This window comes from Rhinolophus hipposideros (genome assembly GCF_964194185.1).
Source record: "Rhinolophus hipposideros genome assembly, chromosome: 8".
NCBI classification, from domain to species: domain Eukaryota; kingdom Metazoa; phylum Chordata; class Mammalia; order Chiroptera; family Rhinolophidae; genus Rhinolophus; species Rhinolophus hipposideros.
Window position 1 is genome coordinate 68,188,216 of NC_138054.1, and position 22,554 is coordinate 68,210,769.

Genomic DNA, 22,554 nt, shown 5'->3' on the forward strand with positions numbered 1-22,554 from the left:
AGGTGTCCAAGATGAGTGTGGAGTGACAGGCAAGAGCAGTTCACACGTAAGGAATTCTGTTTCTCAGCCCTCAATAACTCAGCACAGTGATTCAAAGGATCTCTGACTTAGCAAGAACTTGATGAAGTTCGACTTCTGCTGATGCCGGGACAGTGCATGATCTTGTGAGGTGAGTTGGAAGCCGCTGGAGTTTCCTGTGGCTAACAGACATTTGACAGCCAGCTCTATGGACCCAGGCCAGGGTCTGGGACAGAAATGTCACCACTACTTCCACAAAGCGCCACTTGGGGAAACACTCAAAATGTTTACTTTCTTAACTCTCTTCCTTGGCTCCAGAAAAATAAAGAATCACAGGACCTTCTCCTCCGACCCCTAATTAAACCACCTCCGGGTCCCATGTTTACGGGAAAGGTCCGCTATGGGCAGGAGGCAGCCTACACTTCCGCCTTTCCTCTTCTGAGGCCTTGCACCCACCACCTACAGGCTACACCTCCAGATGACACAACTGCGGCCACAGGTGACACCAGCAAAGGCTTCAACTATTTTTGTGCCCTGGACAAAATTTAGAGTCATCCAGACAACTCAAATCTGTCTTGTTTCTGACCAAAAAGTAAAACTTCAAAAGACCCCCTGTTCCTCAAGCTCAGAACGCCGTCCAGGGAACAGAATCTTCTGTGTCCATCCATCCTTCCTGCCCTCAAACCCTCCCCAGCCCCGCAGGGTCCCCAGGAGGGGTGCAGCTCGGCTCTGCATCCCAGGCCCCCTGAGCTGGCCTGTCTCATCCACACGGCCTCCTGGGCCTCCTGGCTGCCTACAGCCTCCCCCAGGCCCTCCTCCAGCCGCTCTCTCCTGGCTGGCCCCCATCCCACCAAGTCTAAAGGCTGCTTTCCTCTCAGTCCTGCTGTAAAAGCCCCTTGTCCTCGCTCTGACCCCACCCAGATCAGCCTGCACGTTCGCCCTTTCCCCCACCCCAGGAGCCCTGGGCCCTGGTTCATCTGCCCTGCTGGACGGTGAACAATTTGAGGGCAGGGACCAAACAATGTGGGCTGGAAACTAGAGGCTCTCAGTGGCCCACTTACTAAGTCCCCTGTGTTCCAGGGGATCAGAGGGGAGGCCCCGGCCCCTTCTCCCCAAGGGATCCTGGTCCCCAGGACAGTGGCTCAGTGTCCAGCACCCACTGGTCCTTGGACTACGGTATCACTACTGCTCTGGTAGTGGCTTCCACGTCCCAGCATGTCTCCATCAGGGGCCACCCATGTTTTCACTTTGCTGTGGGACTTGCGTGGCCCCAGAGGTGGAGAGCAGGCTCCCTCAGGGCCCTGGAGGCGGACGGGCTGGGCCTGTTTGGCTGGTCCTGCTGGTAACAGAGGTGGAGGGGCCCACTTTAGGCCTAAAACAAGACCCGTGTCCCCACGGCCTGTGCTGCCCCACAGGGGAGCCATGGAATTGATCACCTATCGATTCTGCATCCTGAGGGGCTTCCTCCCCCCCAGAAATCTCAGCGCTCCGAGAGGCGGCCCAAGGCTTCATTTCTGAGGTATTTTTAGCGAGTTCCCATTACTGACTTTTTTCAGAGCTGTTTCCATAAATGGCTCTGCACTCATAATTACTGGTCGGGGCCTCAGACGGCTTTAGACCCCAAATTAAAAGGGAACACCCGCACAGGCCACCACATCAAGCCTGCCAAGGCCAAAAATAGATCCAAGGAGATGTGAGCAAGAAGGATGCGATTCCTCCAGTTCAAACCAGGGGAAGAAGTGAACTGTGGGCGTTTTCCAGAAAGATGTGGTCTCGATGACACATGCCTCTCTCCCAGGGGGAATGGGATCTCGTGAGGAGGCAGGCTGGGTGTATCTCCTGCCCCATGCCTCACCCTGGAGGAGCCTCCATCAGGAGGCTAGGAGTGGGCACATGCTTTGGTCAGAGCTGGAAAGGCCTTCTGGGCAACCCTGCATAGAGGTGGAAACTGAGGCCCAGAGGGGCAGAGACTTGCCAGTGTCACGTGTCAGATTAGGAGCCCTTCACGTGGACTTGCAGACTCGGAGCCGGTACAAAAAGAGTGGCCCTAGAGTTCCTCTCAGTGGCAATAATGGGATGAGGGGGTCACCTGTCTTCAGGTTCTTCTGTCAGCCTGTGCCCCGAGAATGCCTGCTGAAGCCCCCTTCCTCCAGGCAGGGCCCTGAGGGGACTTGGGGTTCCAGGGACATGCTACACCCATTGTCGGCTTCTGAAAAAACAGGAAGGTCTGGCCCTGCTTTGTCCCACTGACTGGGCCAGCCTACTTCATGTGGTCCCCTGCCTCCCACTGAATTCCTTTCCTTCATGTAGAATCTGGGGTGCACAGAGGGTGGGGGGGAATCATGAAGAGTCAGATTTGGTCCTATTCTCAAGTTGCTCATAAGTTTCCTGCAGAGGAAGAAAAAGAGGGGAGGCCCCTAAATCTGCAGGCAGAAAGCGACTAGAATCCCAAGAGAAACACGTACAATGGGGCACGGGGGGGCTCTAAGCATGGAGGGAGCCTTGGGGGAGGGGGTCGGAGATACTTTTCTAGGAAGCCTAGTGAGAGTGGTGGAAGAATTCTGACAAGCAGAAATGGGCAGAGTGTTCTACACAAAGGCATAGAGGTGGGAAATAGTGTGCCAGCTCCCACTTGAACTGTGTGAGGCACCACACTGGGCACGTCAGATGCCATTCTAGTAATGCTTACCCAGGCAGCCTGACCCTGGAACTGTGCTCTTTACTCCTTGGCTCCAGGAGGTCCGCAGGTAAGTGATGGGGTAGGGGTGTAGATAAATACAACAGGCTCTTCCCTCATCATGCTGACTGCCATTTTGAGCAGGCCAGGCATTTGCTAAGTTGTTAAATGCCTTACCTACGGTATTTAACCATTATACTAGGACACAGGTATTATCCCAATTGTAAAGGTGAAAAACTGAGATGCAGAGATTTTAAGTAACCTGTTCAATATCTCAGAGCTCTTGAGTGGCAGACCCCGGATTAAAACCCAGTGGGTCCTACTGCAGAGTAGTCAACCATTATGCGCCCCCACCCCGGGCCGACCTCCCCTCATTGCTGTGATCCAGTTTTCACATCTGCTCCCATGGATGTGAACCCAGGAACAGGGCCATCACTTCTACTTTATGAGACTCAACTTCCTCCTCTGTCAGCTGGGGGCAATAGTAGTCATTTACCCCAGCGCGGTGAGAAAACACTGAGGAAATGGGGGTGGGGAAAGAGGAGTCAGTCATCAGGGATCCAGAGGGCAAACCATCCTGGGGTCCAGACAGGATTTTGGAGAAAAGGCATCCACCTTCACCTCTTGGGAAGAGAGATAGCTTTGGAAACCATCAACAAAATGAAAAGGCAACTTACGGTATGGGAGGAAATATTTGCTAACCACGTATCTGATAAGGGTTTCATATCCAAAATATATAAAGAACTCATACAGCTCAATAGCAAAAAACAAACAAACAAAAAATCTGATTTAAAAATGGGCAGAGGAACTGAGTAGACATTTTTCCAAAGAAGACATACAAATAGCCGAAAAAGTACATGAAAAGGTGCTCAACATCAGAAAAATCATCAGGGAAATGGAAGTCCAAACCAAAATGAGGTATCACCTCACACCTGTTAGAATGGCCATCATCAAAAAGACACGTTAACAAGTGTTGGGAAGGATGTGGAAAAAGGTACCCTTGTGTACTATTGGTGGGAATGTAAATTGGTGCAGCCATTATTGATATTATTATTATGAGGCTCCTCAGAAAATTAAAAATAGAACTACCATGTGATCCGGCAATCCTACCTTCTGGTATTATCCAAAGGAAATGAAAACAGGGTATCAAAAAGACATCTGCACTCCCATGCTCATTGCAGCATTATTCACAATAACAAAGACATGGAAACAACCTGTGTCCATCGATGGATAAATGGATAAAAATGTGGTATACATACTCAATGGCATATTAGCCATGAGAAAGAAGTAAATCCTGCCATTTGTGACAACATGGATGGAGCTTGAGGGCATTATGCTAAGTGAAATAAGCCAAACAAAGATACATGCTGCATGGTATCACTTATATGTGGAATCACACACACAGAAACAGTCGAACACACAGAAACAGAACGTAGAAAGTGCTTCCCAATGGCTGGGGAGGGGGGAGGGAGAAACTAGGGGGAGGGTGATAAAAGAGTTTGAACTTTCAACTACAAGATGAATAAGGTCTGAAGATCTAGGGTAAACATGACTGTAAGTGATAACACCGTATTGTATAATTGAAATTTACTGAGAGAGTAGAACTTAAATGTTCTCACCAAGTAAAAAAAAAAGACAAATATGTGAGGTGATGGATGCGTTAATGAACTCAGTGGGGGAATCCCTTCACAGTGTATACATATATCAAATCATCACAACGGACACTTTAAATATCTTATAAGTCAATTATTATAAAGCTGAAATCATTAGTTTTTTTAAAAAGAGAAATACCTTTGGGCACGTTATCCCTCTAATAGTAAGATAAGTTTAAGACGGATAAAGAATTTACTGTTAAAGGAAAGACAAAGTCGCAAAACAGTGGGCAATTTATGTCCCACTTTGCAAAAAAAATAATAAAATGTTAGTATCTATGTTGATAAAATATCAAGACTGATGGTGGGGGCTATACCAAAGGATTAAAATGCTGGTTTCTCTGAAGTAGAGGCAGGACTACCAGGGGTTTCCATGTGTTTCTAAACATATGGTCTGAATTTTCTATAATGAAATTCTATAATGAATCTATATATGAATTTTCTACGATAAACATGCCTTAGTTCTATAATTCCCAAAACAAATACATTTTTCAAATGAGATTCTCAGTCTACAACACACATTCAATACAGTCCAATTCAGCAGCACTTACCAGACCTAATGATCAACCAGGCCTCTATCTGGGTGGAGAGGCAGCTTCTATGGAGAAGAGCAGACTATGTACAGACAGGGAGGCCACCTGCTGTGTTGCCTTGGGAAAATCACCTAACTTCTCTGAGCCTCACTTGCCTTTTTAAAACAAAGATGTGATAATAACTGTGAGATGCAAAGGAAGGAACAGATGTGGAAGTTCTGTGGTCATCAGGCATAGTCATCACTGGGTGTCATCTCACACTATCCCTAAATGGCCCACAGGTAGGGACCGTGAGAATCTCTGTTTTGCAGAAGAGGAAACTGATGCTCCAAGAGGTAGACTGGGAAGTTATGATCACACTGAGAGTAGGTGGCGGGGCCAAGATGCAAATCCTGTCTGTCTGAGTCCAGGTCAGAACCCCCGACACCGATCCTATCAGTCCTCCCAGTGTCTTATCCCATCTGGGTTTCCAGACAGGGGGTATCACCGTCTAGACCACGTGACAATCGTCTTTATGGCTTCTGTATTTGTTCTTTGTCTCTCCCACTAGAAGGTCAGCTCCATGAGAGCAGGGACTTTGTTTTGTTCACTGTCATATCTCAGTGACTAGAACTATGCTTGGCTCAGAGCAGGTACCACGTGACTACTTGTTGAAAGAAATAATGAAAAAATGAAAGTCCCTAGTAAAGAATCAAAGAAAGTGATGGAGGCCAGATCTCTTACTCCCACTGATCCAGCCTCTCTCAAATCCAACAGCCTCAGTTCGTCAACACCCCTGTCCTTGGCTGCCTGAGAACCCAGGAATAAATTAGTCTGGTGCAGGGAAGGGTCAGGACAAAAGTGAAGATGGCTCCATTCATTTCTGGCTGGACTTCTGCCTGCAGTGCTGTTTGTGCCCGAGTTTCTCAATCTGGAAGATGGGCACCTGCCACCCCACCGACACGTGGAGGAGGATTCAGGAGGAACAAGCAGAAATGATCCTTCCTGCCTCTTTCCTCCCTCCAGAGGGGCTGAGTCAGCCCGAAGTGCCCGAGGTACATCAGCCCTGTGCTCAGGCCGAGGGGACAGGGTGCTGTCAGAAGGTGCCTCCAACAGAACCACAGGGTCAGGGCTGCATGGCCCCTCATTTTTCTGACACCATCACTGTACTGGACAAGAAACCAGAGGCCCAGAGAAGGGAAGGGGCCATGATTCGGGACATGGAGGAATGAATGGCAGGCCGGACAAGACAAGAAGCTGCATATTGCCTCCCAGCTCAGGGCTCTCTCCTCCCTGAGCACATCGACACCAGGGTCAGGCTCTGTCTGCTCCACACGGGTGCTGGCCCCCATTACTGCATCCTGGCCAACAGCAGCCAAGGCTCTACAAGGCTGAGATTGACAGACAGGCCAGGCAGAGCCACCAGCTCTGACCACAGAGGCAAGACCCAAGGGCCGGAGGCCTGGGAGAGGCCCGTGGCCTCTGCTTCCTACAGGCTGCCATTGATGGTCAGGGACCTAGTAGGCAGCAGGCCTGGCTTCTCAGGAGCCAGGTGAGGCCGATAGGAGAGGTGCAGCTGGAAGCAACAGGGCTGGGAGGGGCTGGAGTCAGGGGCAGTGACCAGGGCCAGGTTCACCCTAAAAGAGGATAACTTTCTGCTCCTCCCAGGTATCAAGAGCCTGGGCGTGGGCGCTGTTAGCACAGACTCTCTGCTGTTAGACTCCAGAGGGTTTAGGGGCCCCGACTTCATGTGCCTGAGGCCTGGGCCTCCAAAGGAGAAAAGAATCCTGCTGGGTGCCTAAGCCCCCACATAAGCCCAGGTAATTACCAGGTCAAACCACTCTCACTGAGAGTTCTGCTAGTGCAATTAGTAGGACAGAATAAAGAAGGCCCTGCTGGCAGCTGGCTGGGCCCGCCCACAACTGGGCTCCACTGAACAAGGACCTGCCTGTTGATCCCACAGAGTCAGAGGCCTTAGATCCTAATGAAACACGCAGAGATGGCGGGGGAAGAAGCTGGGGTTTGGAATCCACAGCCTGGATGATGCCATGGACGGCTGTGTCGCCCTGGCCTGGCCATTTAACCCCTCTGAGCCCATGAAATGAGGCTGGTAAAACAGCTTCACATGGCGCTGCATATGAGGACTTACAAGGGTATGGAACTTCAAATGCTCTTATTCTAAAACTGCTGGAAACACCTTTGGTTCGCTTTCAAAATCTGTTTCTGGGTTTCACATGTGTAAAAGGCACATGGGGACATTCCCATCACATCCACCGCAAGGCTGGGCAGCAGCTGGGAGGTGCTGGAGTCAGGGGCAGTGACCAGGGCCAGGTTCACCCTAAAAGAGGATAACTTTCTGCTCCTCCCAGGTATCAACCAATCACACAACTCTGAGGATTCACTGATGACTGGGAGTCCCATTTTACAAGGAGGGACCTAAGGCTCAGAGAGGGCGACGGACTTGCCTAAGATCACACAGCAGTCAGAAGGGGAACCAGGTTTTCCTGAGCTCAGGGTGCTGCTCAATTCACAGCAGCAGCTCCCACTAGAGCTGTGCAAGCCTTGACCCAGGGGATGTGGGAGGAAGCAGGACATGGCCTGGGTGGTGACTCACTTTAATAGATGGCTCCTGGGGGACATTCTCAGGGTTACTGCCTCCACAGCTCTTCTTGGTCCTGAGCCTTGGGTCAGCATGTTCCGAGGACAGAGCTCCAGCCTCAATTCCCATACTCTTTGTCCCAAGTCCCCACCCCTGCCCTCTAACCAGAAAGCTGGCATCCAGAACCCACACTGGAGTCCCGTGCCTGGCACTGGGCTCCCAGCAGAGGTTAACAGCTGCCTCCGGCAGCTCGCTCCCCCACCCCAGTCCACCACCAGTTCTGGGTTGGAAGGGACAGAGGGCTCCTTAGCTGTCCCCTCTTCCTGACCTTGTGTGGGAAACAAATAGCTGAGGACTCCACAATACCTGCTGCTGCTCCATGTCCCCTGGAGCCCTCCGCCTAAACCCCTCTTAAAGCTCCCTCCACCCTGAAAGGCTGCCCTCCTGCCAGCAGGAATGTCCTTGAGGACTGGATGTAGAGCCCAACAACCTGGGCTTGTCCTGGCTCAGCCACGTAGAGGCCGTGCTATCCTGGGCGTGACAATGTCTCTGACCTCACGATCCTCATCTGGGAGATGGGGGTGAATAGGCTGTTAACTGGGTTGTTGGGAGGTTGAAGACTGATGCCACGGGTGACGGGAGGCTCGTGGCCTTGGCAAGAGTCCTCGCTCTGCTCTTGGCCCCATCGCTCTCCCCACCTTGGGCTGAGCTGTCGTTCTTAGGTCCCCAGGTCCAGTCTGGTGTCTGCCTGAGCCCAGACCCTTGACCCTCACTGGTCACAGAGAGGAGGCAGAGCAGATGGGGGACAAATATTCATGACTGTAGATTAAAGAGTTTAGTATAATGGAAAAAGATACCTTTGAGAACTTTAAGGGTAAATGGCTCCACGAATTGGAATGAAATCTCTGCAGAGGAAAAGCTGGGCTTTGCCTGGGAGAACAACGAGGAGCCAAGCTGCCCAACAGGTCATTCCACAGGCCTGGACACTCACTGCATGTCAAGCCATGTCCCAGGTGCTGGGTGTGGGTGACCTGACCACAGACCGCCCCACTGGGCCGCGTCCACTCCTCCCACCTGCTCCCCTGACGGCCACGCCCCCACCTCCAGGCCCCTGGGCTTTGGCCCCGAGGCGGCTGCGGCGCATCAGGACATGTGGGTTCTCCTCTCAGCTCTGGTCACTTTGGTGATGTGAGCAGTGTTTTCCACAGCGAACTTTGTCCCTCTCTTCAGTACAGCTCTTATCGGAGTGACAGCATCACAGCCTCTGTTTACTCATCCGTCTTCCCAGGACCAGACTGTCTTCCTGGCACTGCCCGGGTCCACCCGACATTACATGATTCCTATTCTTGGGTGTGTTTGCGAGCGGGTGACTGTGCACGCCCCTGGGACTCACATTCCTGCGTCCGCCCCGCCAGACCCACAGCTCGCCGACCCCCACGCCCCTAGACCCGGCTGCCCTGACCTCGGCAGTTCCCACTCCTCCGCGGGTCCGTCCTCCCGGCGGTGGCTCCCGGGTCACCGCAGGGGCACCCGCCGCCCACGGTTGTGCACTCGACCCTGCAGCCCGTGCTCCGCCCCGAGGGGCCTCCGTGGGGGCGCCGGGACGCTCAGCTCGCCGTCCCCACACGCGCGTCCTCGCCGAGCGGCACGGTGACCGCGGTCAGAAACGCCCATCCCTAGAGCCCACACTCACCCATGTTGACGAAGCTCATGACCAGGTCCGTGCGGCCCAGGCGCCGCCCGCGGGGGCCGCCGTCCTCGTCGTCGTCGCCGGCCATGGCGTGGTAGAGGTCCAGCATGAAGAGCGGCGCGGACGCGGGCAGCCGGGCGGCGGCGGGCGGCGCGCGGGGCCGGGGCCGCCCCGGCAGCCCGAGCACCGCCAGGATCTCGCGCTGCAGGTCGCGGCGCTCGCGCGGGCCCAGACGGCGCTGCGGACAGCCGGGAGCGGGGCGCACGCCGGGGCCGCCGCCGCTCAGCGCGCACAGCGCCAGGCCCAGGAGCCAGAGCGGCCCGGGGCGCGCGGCCATGGCGGGGCGACTGGGGGCGCTCACCCCGCGCGCATCCGCTGCGCCGTCGGCCCTGGGCCGGGACCGGACGGCAAGCGGCGGGCCGGGCTCGGGGACGGGGGACAGCGCGGGAGTCGCCCGCGGTCGCAGCGCCGTCCCTAGAGCGCCCTACACGCGGCACCTGTCGCGGCTCCGGGTCGGTGGCCGCGGCAGCCAACGCCTCGGGGCAGGGGCTACACGGGCGTCTGGGGACCGTCGGGTAAACTGTCTGTCGCCGCTGTGCCCTGCAGTCAGGCTGCTGCCGACGCCCGCTCAGTCCAGGTGGCGGGTGAGCTCCCGTAGGCGCTCAGGGAGGCGCGGCCCCGGGACGCAGGCTCAGCCGGACCGCGGTTTGCGCTCTGCGCCCGGTTGCGGCCGCCTTGAGTCTGAAGCCGGGTCGTCGGGCCCCGCCCCCTACGGGCCTGACCAATAGGGACGCGGGGGGGGGCAAGGCCGCCGAAACCCGGTCCTGCAAGGGGTCCTGCTGGGTGTTGGCGCCGGTAGCGGCGCCCTGGAGGTTTGACCTGTTGATGCGTGGTGTGCTGGTCCGAAGCAGGGTCCGCAGCTCAGGCGTTGGGTCGCCAGGGTCGTCCTGGGCTGCCCTCGCAGCCGCTGGCTATGCCGTCGGGCAGGCAGGGCTGCCCTAGGTCTGGGGATTCCAGGGTAGCGGCAGAGCGGGGAGTGTCCTTGAGCGCCCTCGCTCCGGAGGGCATCCGGAGTCTCGGTCCGGCCAGCCAGTGACCCGCTTTGTGGTGCGCGGAGTGTCGCCCCATGTCCCCAAATGGGGCCTCAGTCCTTTCTGGAAGGACTCCGTGGGTGCCAGCCTGGATAGTGGGGCGCATTCCTCTCCCAGCATCTGCCTGGCCCAGGTTCCCTGCTACCGCAGTTCCTAGCCAGCCTTCCGGAGCCTTCCCTGCTGTCTCCTTGCCTACACTGCTAGGGGCTTCTCCCTTACGGCCAGCTCAGTCGCTGCTCCCAGCGCGCCCACGCACCTGTGCTCCCTGCCAACACACCAGGCGGCCCGCTCGCGGGACACCCCCACCACCCACCTATGAGTCGAATCCACTACCCGCGACACCAACTGCCTGCTCTCGCTGCGCCCACTGCGGCCCCCGAGGTGCTGATACAGCCCTGAGCAGCACATGCGCCCCCGCCTCCAGCCCGGCCAAGGAGCTCTGGGGCCCTTTCCGAGCTCCTAAGAACCGCCTTGGCGCGTCTTAATTGTCCATTCATTCCCTCAGCGGCTTGCCAGAGAAGGCCCCCTCACGGAAACTTCTGGATTGACTAGCCCCCCTTCTGTCCAGCCTGCTCTTCCCTGGGTGCTTTCTCACTGCACTTATTTATGGTTAAGGTGCTGCGCTGGAAGGAAGTGACTCCTAGACTGGGCTCCGACGGTTGGAATTGGCAAGGACAAGAAAGTCCACATCACATCATTTGGGGCCTCGGATATAGCCTATAATTCTCAGGTTGTGTATTGCCCAGCTGCAAACAGCCTAGTGCTGGGCTGATTCTTGTAATAGCAAAAATCATTTATCTCAATTTAGGATGAGTGAGTGGAGGTAGACCTATTCTTTAAAACAATGGCCTCACATTCCCGTAAACCACGTAGGCAGCTGTGTTGTGCCAAGTCAGAGATGAAGCCCACCAGCTCCCTGCCCCCAGAACTCCCAGGTGAAGTCTTTTCTGAAGGCAGAATGATTAGGATCTGACAGAAGGGCCTGCAAAGAGAAGAGGAAGAGGGAGAGGAAGTAGTGATGGGTGATGTGAGTGGAATCCTGGAACTCCAGAACTGCAAGGGAACTGAGTGGCGTTTCTTGGAGAAAGCAGTATCAAACAAAGGTTTTCCTCAGCCATCTGGCAACTCTGTGACTTCAGGCAAACTACTTAACCTCTCAGGTTCAGCTTCTCATCTATAAATGGGGCTCCCAATTGTAAGGTTGTGATGGGTATTAAATGAGAATGTACACAGAGCACTTAGCACAGTGACTGGCATATAGTAAGCACTCAATAAATATTAGCTATTCTTATTTAAGGCCACAGGAATTCCCACTCATCCTCTACCCTACACCATATTTGCATTACTTGTTTAGCACTTGTATCACAGAACTGTAATTTTGCTTTAACCCCCTTTCAGGCTGCCCTGTATTTCCCACGTGGTCTTGCATACAGGTGTTTGTTGAATCGAAATATACTTTCTGCATATTCCATCACCAGCTGAGCTTTGTTGCAAAGACTGAGGGAAAACCTTAAGAAAAACAAGTGACCATGGTCCAGACTCTTAGAAGATGGAGGTCAAACTGTTTCCAGCATGCTTCTGCAGCCAGGCCCAATAGAGGAAGCAAATTTGGGTGAAAACAATCCTACACAAAGTTCTGGCATCTTGAAGTTACTCAGTTCTGTGGAGAATATAAACACTTCCTTCAGAATCCATCAGGCTGCAGATTCCTTTTAATCTGGATATTTGGCCTCAAACAGCTTTGGCAAACATGGCTCATCTTAACCAAATTCCACAATTACAAGGAGTATGGCTTAGAGAGTTAGAACACAGGTAGCTGTTTGTATCCCTCTTACCTCTCAAGTTCTCTGCTTATTTCCTAGTCTAATTCCTGTTGCTAGAATTAGTTAATATTTGGCTGTTCTAATTATTGTAAAGCCAACTAGGAGCTGGAGGAAATAGAACAGCCAGTCTTGAATAGGGAGTCAGGGATTAGATTCAAGGTCGTTTGTCATTTATTCATTCTGTGATCTCAGGCAAATTACTCTCATCTACTTTCCCTTTCCAGTTTCTCCCAATGTAAAACAAAGGAGCTACATTTGATGACCAGTTTTGCTTCCACCTCTGAAATTCTATCATTTAACGAGAAATTTCAGTGTACTGTGGGAAACTGGCCCCATTCTCTGAAACCCTAGGCTCTTCTTACATATTGGTATTTCTTTAATCACCTAAGTGAGCAGATTCCCTACAGATTGATGTTAATAGCCTGATTATTTCTATTGCCTTGGCCCCATCGCTCTTGTTAAATGAAATTAACGAGGATAAAATAAACAAGAAAAATTCTTAGTAAGATCCATAATTTATCCATCAAGATATTTTGATTTGAATAATGCATTGAAGTACCTAAAACACAGTCATATCCCAGAGTAACATGTTATATATAAGGTAATGGCTGAGAAGAAAATCAGGAAATACAAAATATTTGTTACTGCAAGCAATTTTAATACAAAAGTGTCTTGTTTTTAAAGAGTTCATTGGTAGAGCTTCAGTTTCTGCCTCAATTAAAACCAATTGAGATAATCACACAGCAACATGGTCGGAGCTGAAGAGGAACAGCAGCTACAAACAGGAGCCCCAGACAGCCCCTCTTCATGGTCACTTGATCAGATGACTTTATTACGCACAAAAAAAAGACGGAAGCAAACGGGACTTGTTAACAAGTGTGCTGGTGAACTCCTTTAAAGGACGAGCAAGTGTTTATTTTATGTCCACATTTTCAGAATAGGCTCGTGGATTCATTCCTCAGTTTGTGAGAAGTTGATCGACCATTTAAATAAATAGCAAAAAATGCAGATAAACAAATCTGTAATTCACAATGCCACCAAGGAATCTCCCCTTGGCAAGGGCCTGGGTCCTGGTGAGCACAGGAGTTGTTGGTGGCCAGGCTGGATAGGAAGTTACAAACCAGGACTCCTAAACACCCCAACGTTCTGACGTTTTCTGAAGTTACATTTACCCCTGAACTCTAGCAGCTATTTGTCCTTTAAACACCCAGTATTGAAACAGTATTCAAAGACAGTATTGCAAAGAAGACCTTTTGCTTATCATGTGCAAATGTTACCTAGATGAGGTTCCCTCTCTTCAGCTAAAATCACACAACATTAAAAATAATGGAAAAAGCAATTAGAAGTGCCCTCCCTTCAGTTCTTGCTAATTGAGGTGTCTGTGATTTACAAAAAAAGAGTTCCTTAAACACTGCAGGATTCTTATGTTTTTTAATATAATTTATCTTGCTGAGATAGCAAGTCAAGTTTATAAAGATGCATTTAGGAATAATCCTAAAAGATAAAGCAGGTTTATAACCCTGCGCTGCACAGAAACCCTATTTAGGGGCTTTTCTTTTTTAATACATCTTGACCTTTCACTTGTTTTTCTCAAATATTTCTTTCATTTCTGGGCCCCATCCATTACAGGGTTACCAGGAGGCAAATTTTATCTACATAAATATTCACATGAAAATAGTAACTTACAAAAAGAAAAAAAAAATAAGGCAGCTTCATAACACAATTATTCTTTTACACTTTTAACAATATAACTTCTCCCGTTCAGAATAAATATACACCCAATGTATGGAGCAGGATTCAAAGAGGACAGAGGCTTGGGGGTGCTTGTACAGTGTTATCGCTTGGGACATGGAGTCCTGGGGGAGGCAGTGGCGGTCTTCTTAGACATGGTTGGGATTTTGGAAGGCTTGTTTAGCCCTCTCCTGGAGTTGCCCTGGCCTCCGGCAGCACTGCTCTCTGAAGTGTCTGAACAAGCAGACTGCGTCTCTAAAAGGTCAAAGTCAGAGGCATCACTTCCTCGCCGGCTGCTGGCTCGACTTCCGGCTCGACTCCCGGCCCGGCTCCCAGGGCGACTGGCTGACTTTTTAGGGTCTGGAATTCAAGAATAAAGCAGCAGCCTTAATAGAGTTGTCAGGGCTCTGAACCTAATACCACTGTATGACCTTCGGCAAATCAGAGCCTTTCTGGACCTCAGTCTCCTTATCTACACAGAAGTCTCTGGTTTTATGATTCTACTTAAGAAACTTGCCTCCTGAGGATTAGAAACAAGCTTTTATCAGCAGCACTGTTAACCTCATATGTCCCCAAGGTGGTGTTGGGCAGGGCTGCTAGCTGGGGTAACCCAGGGGCAGATTGAGAATAGGGGCAATGGCAAACAGCTGTGATCTTTCCCTGACTTTCTCAGCTCACCAGCAGTGATAATAAATATGGGGTATTAGAAAATTATTAGAAGATTGCCAGTCGCAACACTGGACGGGCTTCTGAGGCAGGCCCCGCTTCAGGAGGCCTTTTCTTTCTTTTACATTATCTCAAATACCGTGTTTCCCCGAAAATAAGACCCAACCAGAAAATAAGCTGTAGCATGATTTTTCAGGATGACATCCCCTGAACATAAGCCCTAATGCGTCTTTTGGAGCAAAAATTAATATAAGACCCGGTCTTATTTTCAGGGAAACACGGTATGATCATTTCTGATCAAGAATAAGTGCTCTGGCTTTGGCTGTGGGAGCACCTGCTCTCAGAAGGCAAGTCTGAGCTCATTGTAGTGACAGGAGAAAAAAATAAAGGTCAGCAGAAAATCTGCAGGTCTCTCTCTGGGCATCACACCTAAGTGTACTCTCATGATCTGCTCCTTGGGGAGCAGTGAGGCATTGCTGATAAGTGCTGTCTCCAAATTCCTAGCCTGGCCACGACCCCCAGCCCGCATCCTAATGCACAGGTACTGAGGCAGGTACTTACCTGCCCGATTAGTTTTGGCACCTGTGGAGGCTGGGGAAGAACTATTGCTAGTATCACCAGCAAGGGATGTTCGACTAGAATGAAAAGTTGGTGTTGGCCGTTTCAACTTGCTGCCTGCTGATGGGATAACCTTAAAAAATAATAAGAAGTTCACATTTACTTGGTGAAATCTTTGATAGAAATTCAATTTTAAAATTTAAAATGTAGACTGCTTCTCTCTAATTGATTGAAAAGCAAATTAAAAGTCCAGGAAAACAAAGATTGATTTTGAAAGTATCCTAGGTCATGTATTTTGATGATTCCCCCCAAAAACTTCATATTCCAATTTAAAATTTCAAAATGCTTCCAATACCTTTTATCTTAACTGACAAATTTCCACTAGAAATGGAAAAAAATCCTCAAACAGTAAGATTACAATAGTTATAATGAACAGAAATATGGTGAATAGGTAAAGGAAAAAAAAGCCAAATAATCCCAATGATTACGGTTTTGGAGTTAGAAACGTGAAATATGAGTTCAAGTCCCACGTATTTAATATGGAGATCTGAACATTACTCCAATCTCTATCACTAGGTAGGTGCAGAGCCTCTCGTCAAGATCTTTCAGTCTATTTGCTCATTGGTAAAATGCAGATAAAATACTTGACTTCTGGATCAAATGAATGATTAGGAGAAGTACAAAGAGTGAAGCTATGATATCAGGAACAAGACTCTGGATGAGGAGCCAGAAGACCGGGCCTTGGGTCTGGGCCCTAGGACTTAGCTAAATTAACATCTGTCAGTACTTCTCCCTCAGGAAATCAGGGACTCTGACTTCCATCCTACTATACTCTCTCTCGTTCAATCCATCCCAGCCATGCTGACCGCCTTGCTGTCCCTCCAACAGCCCAGGGATGTTTCCTGTTTGTTGTCTGTCTTTCCTGCATTAAAGCGTAAACTCCACAAAAGCAGGGACTTTGTTTTGTTCACTGTAATACCCTCAGCACCTACAACACTGTTTGGCATTGAAGACGGGCTCAGTGAAAACTTGTTGAATTAATTCATCAAGTATAGAAGCACCTCCTAAACTGGAAAAGAGCCGGACAGATGTACATTATTATTACTGCTACTGGTAGGTAGGAGCTTCATTTCCTATTTGACTGTTTTCTTTTTCCTTTTCTTTTTTAAAGACAGTAGCAGACTTAATTTGGAGAAAGAATATTTTAAATTTGTTTGAAGTATCACTTCATGCCATAGCATGCTGTTCCAATTTTTCTTTGAAGTCGATAGTGTAAATTGTTTTCCAGGACCTTTAAGATGTTTATACAAATAGAAGAAGAGTAAAGCAACCCATTTCATTGTGATTCTTGTAGTTCTTCAATTTATCAAGCAGCAGCAGAAGCGACAGAGAGTGATTAACATTCAAGCACAAACCCTCCTGGCCCACACAGGAGGAAGAGCACCAGTTTCAGAAGCTATCGTTGGGAGCAGTGCTGCTGGGAGGAGCATAGCCCCAGAGACCCTGGCCTGGGAGTCCACATGCAGATATGGCCTGGCTGCAGAACACCGATAGGTAAGGAAAGATGAAACCTCAAAATGAAACGAAAAAGGTAAAACTAACTTAAGATGAAAAAAAAGGCTGATCAGAATCCTGTGAGAATTTGAGCTTCATAATTAAAACATTTAAAATTATAGAACTTTTGAAATGTTCATGAAACTGGAGCCACTGAGGAAGAAGAAAAAGCAAGACAAGCAGGTTGAGTCTTGGGGTTTTAGTGGCGGTAGGTCCCCGGATAGTGTTCTAAACCAGGTCTATTTTGGAACTGGAGTTTTAGCTTGGAGTGGGATGAACCCCAAGGCAGCAGTCCATTCACAGGCATTGGCTTCTTGTACCTCCCGATTTCTCTGGCTGAAGCATTCCATGACTGAAGGCAGTACTATTTTTTGAGGCACAAGAACCCAATGTTTCCCAGCAGGAGCTAGAATGCAAGTTGTCCCACTATCAGACAAGCCGCTAGCCCATGTTTTGTTTCTGAAACACCGCTCTTCCAAAAGTGCTTGGGCATTTGAATGACCGCACGTGAACATGTGTATTCAAATCAAGGCTATAGAAACCCAAGTGCCTAGGCCAGGAAATCCAGAAGCTAAAACTCTGAGCCTAAGAGCAGCGTTCACTGATACTGTGCTTGGCTCAAGTGGACAGCACCCACGTCTCGAACCAGTGTGGTGAAGCCAACCACGCTGGGGGTGTGGCTCAGGGCAGGGGCGCCAGCCACTCTTCCGTTCTCAGCGAAGATAGAAAACCATTGAACATGCACCGTAGTTAAATTTCAAGTGTTCATAACTCATCTGTGTATCTGACAACTGGAGATTCCAAGAGGCCCAGTTATAAATACTATCAATAAACAAATCACCAGGAATGACCAATGTTTATCACCCTGAACAAATATCATTCTGAAGACAATCGGAAAGTTGTTAAACAATCCAGTTTTAGGCATCTCTTATTTATCTCCAATTTTGGTGAATCTGAGTTAGAAACACCTGAAAACCACTTGACTAGATGAATCAGCTGTGAGAGCAAGCACCAAGGATGGAAAAGAGCATGGACTCGTGTCAGGAAGAGCAGCTGGTCAAGATCTTGGCGTTAGTGAGGATCTCGTCTTGACGGCGTCCTTAGTCAGCAAAGCCATACTCTACCTCGGGGCTGGGCAGCTGGAGGTCAGGACAATGGCTGTCCCTGACAGGGGTGCCAGCTTTACTGTTTACCAACCAGGGTTTGTCATAACAGCGAGAGAACTGAAGTGGCGTCTGTGAAACGGAAATCCAAAGGGAAGGACGGGAACAATTGAAAATGGAACAGAAAGGGAGCAAATTGGGAACATAAAAAAAAACACAAATAGAAGACACTAAATTTTAAAGAAACAGAAAACAAAATAAGTGCACATCAGTCCAACAGGATGGAAGGGACCAGGCAGAAAGGCAATAAATAGCATGCTTCATACATGACCCATCATTGTAAACTTATCTGTTAGCTCCAGCTGCACAGATTGTGCCTACGTTTTCAAAACCAGTAAATGGGTGGGCTCAAACTGGGAATATGTGAGAAAAAGCACTTCTGACTTAATGACCTGAGTACATATTTTAATAAATGTTCATTGTATCATCTTTCAGGCCCTCCATCTATGTACCGCTAGGGCCTGGTCAGCCTAGTCTAGGCAGAGCTTGGTCCATATGTCTTCATGTTCCTCTCCTCACTAGTCTCTTAGAGGCTACACTGAACAGCGAACATCTGCAAAGACTGGGCCGGGGAAAGAGGCCACAATGGTGGTCAGTACATACCTTGGTACCACTTGCTGGGGTAGCTGGAGAAGACGGCATGGATGTACAGCTGTGGTTACTCTGACTAGCACTGGAGCTGGAGCGGGTAGGGGACGCGGCCCGGGAAGACGGTTTGGACCTTCGACCCCGTGATCGGAAAGGGGTCATTCCCTGGGATGCTCCCTCAGGTAGGATGAATTTCTCTCTAAGTTCGATGTTAGTTCTACCTCGTGCTAAAAAGGAAATAAACACACACACACACACACACACACACACGTCAGTTAATCTTAAAAAATGTATCTCTGATGGTCATATAGCTGCTTGCCCCCATAAGTTATATAAGTTATAGGTTTAGTACCATCTGTGGATTCTTCTAAAACTGAAGTAAATTCATGAACTATCAGCCTTGTCATGATTCTGATCCATAGCAGACATTAATAATAAGCCCCTCAGTTTGCCATAAGCAAGAAATCTGTGTGTACAAGGTGCTATCCCATTTGTCGTCACATGTGTGCCTTGCCACTGTCCCCTGGGGTAAGCACATTGTAGATGGTCAAGGACAGCAGATGTAGGAGATTCAGACCTCTGAGGTGCAATCAAACCCCTCCTCTCTCTCATAGGACATGTGTACTTTTTGCTCAGTTTTTGTGGGATATATGGTAACGAAATAGTGAAGAAAAACAGATCACTGAAATCAACATTGTCTAGACTCTTCTGTTTGAATTCTGTTGATAATAATCCTAAAGAAGGAGACCCAGGAGCTCGAGACAGTAAAAAGATCAGGACAGAATCATTAAGAAGTAAACATGTGACATATGGGAGGGAAGAGAGGGAGAGGAGAAGGGGGAGGAAAGGAAGGGAGGGAAGTGGAGGGAGGGAGGGGGGGAGAGAGAGAGAGAACGAGAGAACACACATGTGTATAAGCACAGGTAAAAACCTGAGGTAAAAGCAGCTCTCTGCTGTTGTAATGTGCACGTGGGGATTACTAACTGCTCTCTTCTTGAAACACTCTCCTCCCTTGGCTCCCTGGACACCACTGCTTCTCCTCCTTCCTCCTTCCCGCCCACTTCTTAAAAACTGACATTCCTCTGAGTTCTGTCCGTAGTCGTGTTCCCCTCTTAGACTTGTAACCTGGTGATGAGCTCATCCACCTGAGACTTCAGTGCCATCCTAGTCATTCCTGACTCCCAAATATATCCCAGCACAGACCCCACTCCTGGAGGTCAGAAGTTATAGTCAATCACTCATTAGACACGATCAAAGCCAGAAACCTGCGAGTCAATGCAGGTCCCTCCTTCCTGATAGCAGTTCGGTCTACTGACTCTACCTTCTAATGCTTCTTGAATCCTCCAGCCTTTACACACCCTCCTATACTATGTGATTCACATAGCATCCCCTCCACGCTGGACGCCTGTAACAAACAGGTTTCCCACTGGCCTCCTTGGTTCCCATCTTATTCCCCAGCCCTCCCTCACACCTCATTCCCCGGACTGAATTTCTCAATAAAAATCTGCTATCTGTAAATGACTCAAAATCCTTCCACAGTATTTCATTGGTAACAGCAGAATTCCCCAAACTGAGGCTTTTGAAGGCTTTTCTACAAAAAAGGGTTTAGTAAATGCTGTATGCTACATTTCCCCTAGGAGAGCCCTAATGCAATTGTCATTTTGTAAGCGCTGAGAAATCCTGCAGTAAAGAAATATGCATTTGACCATGATTTTTTAGGTTTTCTGAAGATCACATTTTGGAGACAGACAGACCCTGAAGGCATTCAGTTTTTCAACTATGTACCAAAAGGGCCATCATTTTCTAAGGGATTTATGGTGGCCACCTTATGTTGGCTGGAATAGGCCTGTTAGTTAACATTCAGTTCTAATCTATTGTCCAATGGGTAGCGTTTTGGTTTTATAAGATGAAAAGAGTTCTATGGATGGATGATGGTGATGATAACAAAACACTGTGAATGTACTTAATGCCACTGAACATAAAAGTGGTTAAGATGGTAAATTTTATGTATGTTTTATCATAATGTAAAAAAATTAGTTCTAGGCCCAATTGTGTCTTAAATCTTCATAAAGTTTTTCTAGATTTTCACTAAAATTTTGAAGAACAAATTTGTCTAATGCTCGCAAACATACACTGTACCATACCGTAAAGGTGTGTCTAATTGTTAGAATGGGGCATTCTTTTTATCTCCATCCAAAACATCAAGATTTTCTTTGCCATTAATGGAATCAGAAACTGAAATCTCCAAATCTGGGAGTACCTGGTACCTAATTGTTAAATATTTTCGCTTTTTATATTTGGCTATAGCAATGTGGAGTTTGATATGTCTTTCATCTTTGTCAACAGCTGTGTAAAAAGAGATAAATAATTGTAAACATTGCTGTTATAACCTTGTCATAAATTTTGTACTGGCCGCAGTATAAGGCTGTCTATGATCCAGAGCGCCAAGGAAGTGCCACACAAATGAACACAAAATCTACCCTAAGCGGCACTTCTAGAAGCCACAATCATCCTCATGGGACCCGAGATAGCTAAAAGGAACGGTGGACCCTAGAGAGCTAAAAGGAATGTCTATCTGTACGATATTCACGTCGTTTTTCCAAATCACTTATTACATCCGCCTGAGACCTTACATGTCCACCTCCTAGAACAATTTTTATTTGAATAGAAGTAGCTCATCCTGTTCATCACTGATAGGTATGCTATCTGAGACTGCTGGGCCTTCTTGACTCTGCAATCAATGGCACCGAGGTGAGTACTGAGCCGTAGGAGGCCGTGCCTGGAGAGGCACGGGGGAAAGCCTTACCTTGTGTGCTCCAAGGAATGCTGAAAATAGCTACTAGATGGCCCTCCAAATTGCCTTGGGTTTCCAATCTTTAGATAATAAGGACAACGCAAGCAGTGTTCTCCTTGGCCAGCAGCATAATGTTATCATAAATACAGCAAAGAGAGCAGGCAGCAAACAGGCAACCAAAGATCCCAAAATGCTACATGCAGTATTTCTTTTGCTTGTTTAGTCCAATCATACATGATACCAAAAAATAAAACCTTATTAATAGATTTAGAAAGGAATAATGTTTTACTGAGTTAAAGTTAAAATGATATATATTGCTCATTTAAAACAATAAAATAGGATTTTTATGTCAAGGAAATTGGTTTGCAATATAATTAAATTCTAAAAGTGATTAAACCCTTTCCAGTTTTGCCCAGAATAGGTGTTTTCAAATTAACAATTTTCTGAAAAAAAGGAACTCCTAAGGAAAAATATCACTCTGGTTTATTGGGATAAATACAGACTGAGATAAAATAAGAGGAACTATTTATGGGCATATCTGCATTCATGTGAGAACTGCACACCCTTTAGATTTAAATGCTTCCGAGTATGACTATAAATCACTTCCAAAGAGGTTATGTAATTGTACTGTAAATATCCCTGCTAGGTTTATAAATAAGCCTTAATAAACTAACTGTGCAGGCTGAACCACTAATACACACACAAAAAGGGGTGGTGATGGGTATGTCAGCCTCTGCGACACACAGCATGTCGGTCAGGAACACACACTCTAGAGCCAGACTACCTTGGATTTGAATCCTGTCTCTGCCATTTATTAGTTGTCTGCCCTTGGGTAGATTATTTCAACTTTTCTATGCTTCCACTTCCTATTCTATAAAATGGAGATAAACACAGTATCTACACCTCATAGAGATGGATGGTGAATTATTTGTAGTTCTTTTAATAGTGTGTGGCGTATAAAGCTGTATGAGTATTCGTTAAATAAAAACTCAGAACAAATTCTATGGGTTTTGTCTCAACAGGAGTATTATATGCTCCGTCAACTTGTAACAGTTAGAAAAGCTATGGTTTGGCTATTTCAAAGCATTCATAAAGGCAGCAGATACCACAGAGCAAAGAGGTGCTACAGTTTAAGAAGCAAAGCCATTCTCAACAGGCTGGGGTGTGGTAAGAGGGACAAAGCTTGAAAGCCAACCTATGGGAGACTGACTGGAAATCGAAGAGCTGGAATCAGAGCGCTTTATTTTACTCCCAGGATGGTGAACTAGAATAAAAAATATATAAACACAAAGAAACAGACAGAGCAGGAAATGCAGAAACTGATCAAGAGACAAATTGGCAGACAGTGGGGGAGCCTCCTATAAATCCACATGCAGCTCGGTTAACAGGAAAAAGGAAAGGACCCAGCTGAAGAAAATGTAGCAACCAGAAGTTGATC

General features: G+C 48.2%; 2 protein-coding genes across 23 annotated transcripts in view; both read right to left on the reverse strand.

Moving 5' to 3' along the window:
• Nucleotides 1-9,485, reverse strand: part of LOC308500296 (bone morphogenetic protein 8B) — a gene marked incomplete at its 5' end in the record, with an annotated part of 29,061 nt that extends 19,576 nt beyond the window's left edge. For both annotated transcript variants that reach the window (XM_081054699.1, XM_081054698.1), the window contains one exon: nt 9,152-9,485. In XM_081054699.1, coding sequence (XP_080910825.1) covers nt 9,152-9,485 — 334 coding nt within the window. The remainder of the gene's footprint in view (nt 1-9,151) is intronic.
• Nucleotides 9,486-12,699: 3,214 nt separating this feature from the next.
• Nucleotides 12,700-22,554, reverse strand: part of MACF1 (microtubule actin crosslinking factor 1) — a 312,440-nt gene continuing 302,585 nt past the window's right edge. For 11 of the 21 annotated variants that reach the window (XM_081054954.1, XM_081054953.1, XM_081054963.1 and 8 more), the window contains 5 exons: nt 22,312-22,380; nt 18,338-18,549; nt 17,696-17,806; nt 15,021-15,150; nt 12,700-14,153 (listed from right to left, as the gene is read on the reverse strand). In XM_081054954.1, coding sequence (XP_080911080.1) covers nt 13,897-14,153; nt 15,021-15,150; nt 17,696-17,806; nt 18,338-18,549; nt 22,312-22,380 — 779 coding nt within the window. In that variant the 3' untranslated portion in view covers nt 12,700-13,896. The remainder of the gene's footprint in view (nt 14,154-15,020; nt 15,151-17,695; nt 17,807-18,337; nt 18,550-22,311; nt 22,381-22,554) is intronic. The other 10 variants (XM_081054961.1, XM_081054959.1, XM_081054958.1 and 7 more) reach the window with 3 other exon arrangements.